This window comes from Lasiodiplodia theobromae (genome assembly GCF_012971845.1).
Source record: "Lasiodiplodia theobromae strain AM2As chromosome Unknown scaffold_38, whole genome shotgun sequence".
NCBI lineage: Eukaryota > Fungi > Ascomycota > Dothideomycetes > Botryosphaeriales > Botryosphaeriaceae > Lasiodiplodia > Lasiodiplodia theobromae.
This window is the reverse complement of record NW_023336517.1, coordinates 9,388-18,810: the sequence shown is the minus strand read 5'-3', so window position 1 is coordinate 18,810 and position 9,423 is coordinate 9,388. Positions and strand designations below refer to the sequence as shown.

The window sequence follows — 9,423 nt, the reverse complement described above, 5'->3', positions numbered from 1 at the left end:
TTCGTGGTTAATTCTAATTATTACCTTGTACCCCTCTTATTATCTTTCCTACCTAACTACGGCTGCTATTCTCTGCATCTAGTATTTAGTAACATTCTAGATAGCGGTAGTAAATCCTTAACGTTGCGTACCTCTCCGACGCTTCTACCTTAAAACCCTCTTTCCGAGTCCTAGCGTAATAATAAGCCTAATCTTATAAAGCAGATCTCCCTTAGCTACTAGCCATCCTACTGTCCACACTAACACCACAGACTAGCCAACCAGCGGCTAATTATAGTATATAGACTATACTCGTTTATAGTAGATAGAGCCTTCGTAATTAATTTTAATTATTACTCTATACCTCTCTTATTATCTTTTCTATCTAACTACTACTACTATTCTCTATATACCGTATCTAGTAACATTTTAGATAGCGGTAGTAAACTATTAACGCTACACGCCTTTCTAATACTTCTACCTTATTTCTCTTTTAGAGTTCCAGCGTAATAATTTTAAAGTAGTCTAGTAATATTAGATAGATAATTAATAGATAGTAGAAAGTACTAGACGTAATACCGGGTTTATAAGTATTATAATAGATAATAAAAATAAATAATATTATCTAAACTAGATAAGTAGTATAAGGACTAAGTAGATAGTTAACCGCTTGCTATGCGCGCTACTGCTGCTAACCCGTACGCAAACTAGTACCTATTAAATCTACGACGCCTCCAACTTTAATCGTCGATACTATCACTACGATTACGTGGTTCCGGTCCATTTAAATCTGCTGTAGAGTACCCGGACGCGCGCTTAAAGTCACGTGCGGTCGAGCCCCAGATTTCTACCCGGAAACCCCGATAATTTCGATCCTTCTCTACTAATAATTTCGACCCCAAAATCGTTGCTCATTTATAGTTGGGGGACTGTGAGGTTGATGAAAGAAGAAAGCGAACGTAGTTATAAATAACTAGTAAGTTTGCAGGCTAAACTACATCGATAAAGTATATAGAGTTAAGTATGTAGAGTTAGAGGCGAGACAACACCTTAGCTAAATATATCTAGCGCTTTAAAACCTTCCGCCAAGTACTTTACCCTTGATAAGCACTAATAATTGTATCAAGAGCTCTAATACTCAACGGTTTTACGAAGAACTCATCTACTCCTGCTTCCATACATTTTAATCTATCCTTCCAAGAATCCTGCCCGGTTACTTTATGGAATCTTGTTAGTTCAATTAGAATTAAAGAACGGATGCATGCAAAACTCACCAATGAAAATAACCGCTCGGGAGAGAGATAGATTCTTTTCGGTTTCTCGGATTTGCTTTGTAAGCTCTACACCGTCGCATTTTGGCATCTGAAGGTCGGTGAGGATGAGGTCGAATGGCTGCTTATGTAGCCGCTCGCGATACAGTGCTCCCGCTTCATGCCCATCCACGGCCGTCGAATAAGGAATGGATCTTTTCTCACAATAGAGCTTAAGTATCCGCAGATTGATGGCATTATCATCGACCAGGAGAGCGTTGACGGAGCGTAGATCGCACGAGGACATTTGGTTGGATCTCCTCCTCAAACGCTGGTTACAAGGCCCTGGTGAACCTTGGAGAAGTCTTTCTGACCATGGCTTCAGGTTCTCGTAAACTCCATTCAACTCTTCCAGAATGCCCCTTAGCCGAGCAGAGAAAAAAGGACCTTCGAAGAACAAGACATTGCAGTTGGGTGATCGCTCGCTCACTAATAGCCTCGTCGTGAGAGAGGGAACAAGGCAGACTGATACAGTAGACGGGTCAAGCTTCTCGAGGCTCTGATGGAAATGCTTCTCGTCGCTGGTAAAGCTGACGATGTTGAGCGATCCGCGTGAGGTATGCGATCTACTGAAGCCTTGATTCTCGATGCATTTCGTGAAATGCTGAACCAGATCGGAAGGCCCTCCTTTGTTAGGCACCTCATAGTATTTGCGGGGTATGTCCTTGAACATGGTTTGGGCAGAGGGGCGTGGGCCAAACTGACAACCAAATCCTGGGTCATCGAACTCAACGCGAAAGTGCGTGCCATGGCCAACCTCCGATGAGATCAGGCGGACGGTACCGTTCATCAATCTTGCGATCTTGGAAGCTACGGTGAGACCAAGGCCAGCACCACGGGTGTGTGGATCGCCCTTCTCGAATGCTTCGAATATGCGTCGTTGGGTAGCAGTGCTCATGCCACAGCCATTATCGATAATGTCGAATCTGAGCTTCGAGAATCCCTTAGCTGCGGAGATGCTCACTACCACGCTGCCGTTTTGGACTGACTGGACGGCATTCAAGACCAGCGACTGCAGGCATTCCTTCAGCAAGTCGGCATCGATCGTAAAGAAACTTACGTCGACAGGAAGTCTGTTATCGAAGAATACGGATTTCGAAACCAATTCGTACTCAGGAAGCACCTGGGAGATGCCTCGTACGATCTCCTCCTCGAGTTGGTCCAGCTCATGAAGTGATACCAGTCTCAATGGCCTTCTTTGCTCTGTCCAGCGATTGAGCATGATGATATTGTTCACGGTAGACATCAATTCGCTGCCAGAGTTGGTAATTGCTTCCAGATACGCTCTAATACTTCGAGCGGTGGCAGGATCCCAGAGTTTATGCCGTCCATCGTCGTTGGAAGAGAGGGCGCGTGCACGGCCTAGAAACAGCTCCTCAGTAAGAAGCTCAGTTGAGGTCAGGATTCCATGGATTGGAGTTCGAAGCTGGTGCGTGATCCCTTGGAGAAAGATGTTTCTCGCCTCTAGCGCTTTCGCAACGCGACGTTCTTGATCTGCGTTGAGCAGAATAGTAGCGCATGACTCCACAAACCAAGAGTCGACATCGTCAAAAACTGAATGAACATCCTTGGATGCAACCAGCAAGAATTGAGGTACCAGCTGCTTGCGACAAGGCGCGATGATTGCCCGGATTGTCTGCGATGAGGTGAGATAGGAGTGATTTTTCGTGAGAATCAGGGATTCCAGCAACTCCAAATCTTCCCAAAGTCCATTTTGAGCACTAGATGCCAGGATGGGCGGTCTGTTCTCTAACTGAACCATGCCAGTCTTGGACTCCTGCAAGGCGATATAGGCACGTGGGTAGATCTTCCGGAGCACCGTTTCGATGAGACGCTCTGCATTCTCTGGAGTCGATTGCTTCCTGGTTTTAGCAAGTATATCGGCCATGATCTGGCGCTGGCGTTGGCGGCGGTTTCTTGATCTGTTGACAATCTCGGCGCTTATGAGCTCGGCGAACTTGATGAGGACTTCTTGCTGTCCTCGGTCCAACCTGGCTGCCTCGGAATGTGTGGCCGCGAATAGCGAACCCAACGCAAAGCATTGTCCATCATCCGTTTCGCAGCGGATCTGTGCGCCAACATAGCTGCGCATTCTATTATCGCAAGCGAAAGGTAACCGACGAAAGCGTCGGTCTGCAGATATATTAGGCACCTCAAAGACCTGGTTTGGGTTAGTGACACTACGTGGAAGGAGACAGTCATCTTACCGGATACGCTTGACTGATTGTGTGTGCACAAATTGTTTCACGCCGGGGTATGACAGCCAGAGACATCCCATGCGTGGCTACTATTGTGCAGGCATTCTCGGCAACGAGGGTCAAAGACACCATTTCTCGGCCAAGAAATGTGTGTACCAATCCGATGATGTCCTGTAGTCTCTGAAGCAGCTCGGCGTCATCCATTACCTCCTTTGTCAGATACCATAGCATGGTAAGGCGCTGGCGCTCATTACGCGCCAAAGTAGGCGGAAGGTAGGAGGAAATTTTCAGTTCCGATTCTGAATGGTTGGTTGCGGGGTTCGTGTAATGGTTCTTGTGAGCAACCTCATCAAATTGCTTGAGTGGCTCGCCTGCATGATCAGTATCAGAGACTGGTGATACTATGGCCGGCCGATACGGAAGTCGTGTTGTTTCGGGGTGAGTTCGTTTGACATGTAGTCGCGCGTTTGGGAATAAGGACCCACGTCGTCCATCTTGAGCGCTTGACATGGCAGCGAACTTGAACAAATATACTGGAATGTGAAGCAGTGAGGAGAAAGGTCTGTGTCCATCGAGCTCACAGGAGGGAGGCATGCAGAATCTCACAGGAAGCTTTTTATAGACTCCATCGTAACGACGTCACCCAGTACATAGACCCAAGTATGGAAAAGAGCTCAGGGATGACTGGAATTAGTTTTGCGGGAACGGAAGGGCGCACAAGCTTAGTGCCTTAGTTGTGGCCGCAGCCCTGAGCCACGCCCTCGGTGCGCTTTCATCATGGTCCAATATCTAGTCGAGTAGTTTACGCAAGCAGCATGTTTAGATGGTAGGGATTTTATCCGTTTTCACGGCGGTAGCATTATTAGACTGATTGAACTGAATACCCTGTGGGACTTTGGGTGCCGGACATGGTGATGATTGGCGTTGTAGTCCTTTGGTACGTTTAGATGAAAGAAGCACAACATTCCCCAACGGAAACTGTAGCTTTGTGCTGATAGGAGGCAGGTCTAACAACATCTCATCTCATACAACGCAGCTCCACCATAACGTAACATCTACTCTCTGCTAAAACATCTCTTAGTTTTTCTAAGGCCGCTATCCGTGAGCGGCGTTAGGCGTGTAAGAGATTTAATATTTTAATAAAAGGCCCATAAGACACATATTACGAGAACGATTACTGCCTACAGTTCCGTTTCCGGGCAGCCTACATCATTCTGCTTTCGAAATGAAAGCACTCGTGCCGGTAACGAAAGCAGCAACATCCATAAAGCTAGACTCGGAAAGTACATTTGTCTCTTTTCTTTTTTATTGCGTGAAGATAACTTCAGATTTATACGAAAAGCAGATAATAAATTATATTTGGTTGAAGGCCTAATATTAAAAGCTATAATCGTTCTTTAGTAAATAAAGATAATTACTTCTAATGTATTTAGAGTTGTAGGGGGTTTCTTCTCAGACGTAGAGTAGATAAAGCTAAGTCTATCGATTTTGTACAAAACACGTAGAATAGTAATTGATTGGTAGCCGCGCCGTTCATCGGCCGAGGACTGCGTTTACTAGTCTTTTGGTCATATTATAAGCGATGAATGAAACTATTTTCAAAAGAATACAAAGATAGATAACAGCCGATGAGTATGTGTTTAAGGCAACGGCTTCTTGTATAGAACATACTCACTAATGTCTGCTCTTTCGAAAAATCTCCAACAAATTAGAAAAGACTTCGTGCAATTAGTATATCCCTCTTGACTTGGCGTAGAGAGTATGACACATCAAGCACGAGCTAGTCTCAGGGTCTTCAAGGGGCGTTACCGTGAACAACATGGTTTTTGATGCTAACAGCTTTCGAATGTAGATTATTGCCTGTTTCGGCCTTCCTCCGCCATTGAATGGGCGTGCGTATTGCCTCTTCCATGATCACTTCCGCGGTATTTCCATGTCGTTCTATGTCATTCTGAATGTATCTGTCTCAATCCGATCAGCGTGACATCGAAATCGACCTTGAGATCGACGATTTAATCCGTGTCGGCCAAGCTCATAGTGATCGTAGCTTTGCCCGACCCTTACCTACCAACCGTCGATATGGAAACTTTGCAGAGTTTTGTACAAATCTTCCGCTCTGACAGTCGCCCTACCTTTCTCATAGACGCCTCTGAGGTCGACACCAAGGATCTCGTACGCTACTGCAATCCGGCATGCAGAAAGATTTTGGAAGCGGGTATCGGTACTGCACGCGTATGCGATGACCTGTTAGAGACCATTCGGCGGTTCATTAATCCTTGCATTCCTATTGAGGCTACATACTGCAGTATACTGGGGCTACGATGGAAAGGGATCACGTTGCACGAGGGATTGCTGTTGATCCAATTAGCAGAGGGCCAAGATATCTTCCAACCGACAAAAGAATCGTCAATCATTACGACAAAGCTACCGCGTAATCGACACGGGAAGGAAATTCTTGAACCTCCATCATCCTTGAAGGCGACTCTATCGCAACTGATGCATTTTCCAGCGGATAATACACCAAATATGGATGCACTTACTCTCGACGACCTGATGGATCCGTTTCCAATGGGTTACGCAGAGTTCAGATTCGATGGATCCTTTGTAGTTGCCAACGAAGCCTATCTCAGGCTTGTCGGATCGACAAACATCGATTTCCAACACGGTGTCCTAGGGGAAACAGCCGTGACAGGTGGAAAAGACCTGCTTAAGAAACAGTTGGCAGCATTTGCTGCTCGGAAGCGCACCGAACCGTTCGATATCCAGGTGAAACAGCCATGGCTGGACCATGCGCCACACACATCGCTATCGGTTAGCTGCGGTTTCAGAGTGGGAGCAGGCAACAAAGCGACTGGACTCGTTGTTTGTGTAACAGACATAACCGATCGAAAGTCCTGGAAAGATAAGGATGACCAGCCGTCGACAGAAGCGTACACCAGCGATAGCCAGACCGACATGTCAAAGGACCTGGTGTTACATGAATTGAAAAATCCACTTTCGGCAATCCTACAATCTGCAGACTCGATTTTGAGTTCAGTCAGGCATGAGCCTGATCCAAACAAGGTCAGTCGATTAGGTCAGATGCTCACGATCCTATTCTCACTGATTGTCAGATGCATGAGGAAATCGATGACGCAGCGAGCACTATCAAGCTGTGCGCGGAGCACCAAGCTCGGATAATGGCCGATGCGCTCACGCTCGCCCGGCTCGAGTCCCAGAAGCTTGAGCTTCATTTCGACAAAGAAAAGCCAACCGACCTTTTGAAAAAGGCAACCAAGTTTTTCAAAGCCGAGGCAGAGGCAGCCGATGTCAAGCTATGCACTCGCGTGCAGCGCTTGCCTGGGTGTCTTGACATTGCAAACGCATCAGTGCTGGTTGATTCTGGACGCATGCTCCAGATACTCATCAATCTGGTTGCCAACGCTATCAAATTCACCCGTAACTGTACAGAACGCTCTATTACCATCTCATTGGACGTATCAGACTCTCGCCCACAGGGAACCCACAAATATCTACCGCGCATCCATCAAAGCCAGTATCGCAAACCTGCAGCAAAAATGGGGAAGCCAGTCTATCTCCAGTTTTGCGTCAGCGATACTGGACCGGGCCTGAAGTCCGAAGAGACAGCCAAGCTCTTCAATCGCTTCGCTCAAGCGTCATCTCACGTCTTTAGTAAGCACGGTGGGTACGGGCTTGGCCTTTACACTTCTCGTTGCCTTGCCGAGCTCTTGAACGGACAAATTTGCGTTTCATCGGAGCCCGGCCAAGGAAGTACCTTCGCGTTTTACGTCGAAGGGTACTTGCAGAAACAAGATCTGCATCAACACCTGCAGGCATCTACTGACCCGGAGTCAGACATCCGGTCACCCGCCCCGAACAGCGAGTTGACCTTGTTCTCACCAGGTTGTACTATACACTGCTTGGTTGTGGATGATAACCGCACTGTCAGAAACGTCTTAACAAAAAGGCTACTAAAGCTTGGCATCTTGGTGTCGGTCGCCGACAATGGTGCAGATGCTTTGGTGCTGATCGAAAGCACAATCCACCAGCGTGACACCACGCCCATTTCTGTCGTTTTCATGGATCTCCACATGCCAGTCATGGATGGCTTTGTATGCGCCGAGCGGATCCGCAGCATGGAACAGGCAGGGCAGCTTGAGGGGCGCATGAGCGTGATCGGTATTTCCGGCAGCGCCCTCAAGGATCAACTAGCGTATGCTGTCAAGCAGGGAATGGTATTAACTGAACCAAAATGTTCCGTCGTTGCAGCTAATGAAATTTTCTGTAGGATGCCGTTATCCAGAAACCTTTTCCCATATCCAGTGTCTTGAAATATCTCGCAAAATGAGCTCTCTATGGAGTTTGTCTGTTTGTAGCTAGTGTTAGTTTGGTGCGCTTCTGAGATTAATCTGGGTTTTCATTGCTTTGCGATTGATCTAAATTAGCAGCAGTCCTTTGGGTTTTTGGGCGTTTATGTGTCACCGTTCGCGACCTTGGCGCTGTACCCCTCACTTTCTTCCTTTCCTTGATGCCGCGACCAGCTGCCAGCAGTAAGACATGCAGTACGAAAAGAAATTCTGAGAAAATGTGCAATACGAGCCGCGTGCTAGCGCCCAGCCGCCGTCGGGATTGGCCCTTGAATTCCGTTTGCATGAGCCACGAGGAATCGCATGCATCGCTGCAAGCCTCCACCCGCAGAATCAGGCCATGACATGCGCCTGTATTGCAGAGGCTTAATCATTCACTCAGCGATCGAACCATAATGCAGTGGCTAAATTTGCCACTCAGACATGGGGAAAAGAGCATACCAGTCTAGAACATCTTCTACTCAGCTCGATCCGGCTGATGTTTCGCTCAGCATCAAGCAGACCCCACTGGCTACAGGTTGCGTGGCGCGCACTATTGAGTAAATGGCGCCCAGCCATCCCATCTTTATCTTGATGCTTTAGCGGAAGCAAGGGAGGTATGATCTCTTTGGGCCTCTTTTCTCTGCAGTCTTGACGAGCCCGGCGCTTGCCGCTTCGCCGCAAGTCTTTCAAGAAATCGCACAGGATGGGTCATTCTCTGAATCTGTGTTACGCACCGGCAAAACCCTTGGCTCTTCACGCACGGCGCTAAGTTATGCATACAACAGGCTAGTGTTGCTGGGTTTCGGGCTGCAACAGTGATTGATTTGAAGCGTCCACCCTGAAACAAGCTGCCTATGGGGACTCCGGCGAATTCATAGCGGCAAGGCTGGCGGGTGGACTCATCTGACGTGGTGCATATTGTTGCGCGCCGACTTTGTAAAGCTTGCAGGAGCTTAAATGACACTGCCATGCACACCCGAGGCAGTGCTCCCGATTAGAAGATGTTTTAGGTGAGAAATCGGCTGGAAATTATGAAGGACATGTAGTTCAATTATGGTTTCTGAGCCGAAAGCCATTAGCGCATAAGCGCGCATGCGGTGTCTCGGTATATGCGCGCATGCCAAGACAACGCGTGCGCGCATATCTCCGATTCCAGATCCGGTCTAGCCAAAAAGCCCAAAGCCAACGGCGCATATGCGCGCATGCACCTCGAGATGGCATCCTTTCTACTTATCAGCGAAGATAGTCATCTATGAGTATGTGCATCAGCTCCGCTTAACCCAGGCAGCAAAGTTTGGTCGACATTTTCACTCAGATGCTCGACATATCGTTAGAGAAGAGTATAGATTGAATATTTAAAGATGTTTAAAGGAGTGAATGTTCGTCAGAAAGAAAATAGATAGCAAAAAAATTTCCCCGGGGATGAACATGCGGTAGAGACAGATGTTGTAGAGTATTCAGAGCTTGAGTTCCTCCCCAGCCACAGCAACTGCAAACACGCCTCGAGGAGATAGCGTAGACGGCAAATTCCACGTTGTCGCTTCGAAAGAATGCTTCCACTTGGGACAGGGATTGTGAGCAGGTCGT

The 9,423-nt window shown here is 47.4% G+C and overlaps 2 protein-coding genes across 2 annotated transcripts; one reads left to right on the top strand and one right to left on the bottom strand.

The window, feature by feature from the left end:
* Positions 1–1,167: 1,167 nt before the first annotated feature.
* LTHEOB_10343 (Histidine kinase hhk3p) lies at positions 1,168–3,942 on the bottom strand (the record flags this gene model as incomplete). The annotated part of the gene is made up of 5 exons (XM_035506978.1): positions 1,168–1,184; positions 1,254–2,301; positions 2,350–3,357; positions 3,644–3,858; positions 3,906–3,942. 5 exons carry the CDS (start codon positions 3,940–3,942, stop codon positions 1,168–1,170), a joined length of 2,325 nt encoding a protein of 774 aa, XP_035367880.1.
* Positions 3,943–6,013: 2,071 nt separating this feature from the next.
* Positions 6,014–7,760, top strand: LTHEOB_10342 (Histidine kinase-group xi protein; the record flags this gene model as incomplete). Its single annotated transcript, XM_035506977.1, has 4 exons — positions 6,014–6,179; positions 6,363–6,550; positions 6,601–7,700; positions 7,757–7,760. 4 exons carry the CDS (start codon positions 6,014–6,016, stop codon positions 7,758–7,760), a joined length of 1,458 nt encoding a protein of 485 aa, XP_035367879.1.
* Positions 7,761–9,423: the final 1,663 nt, after the last annotated feature.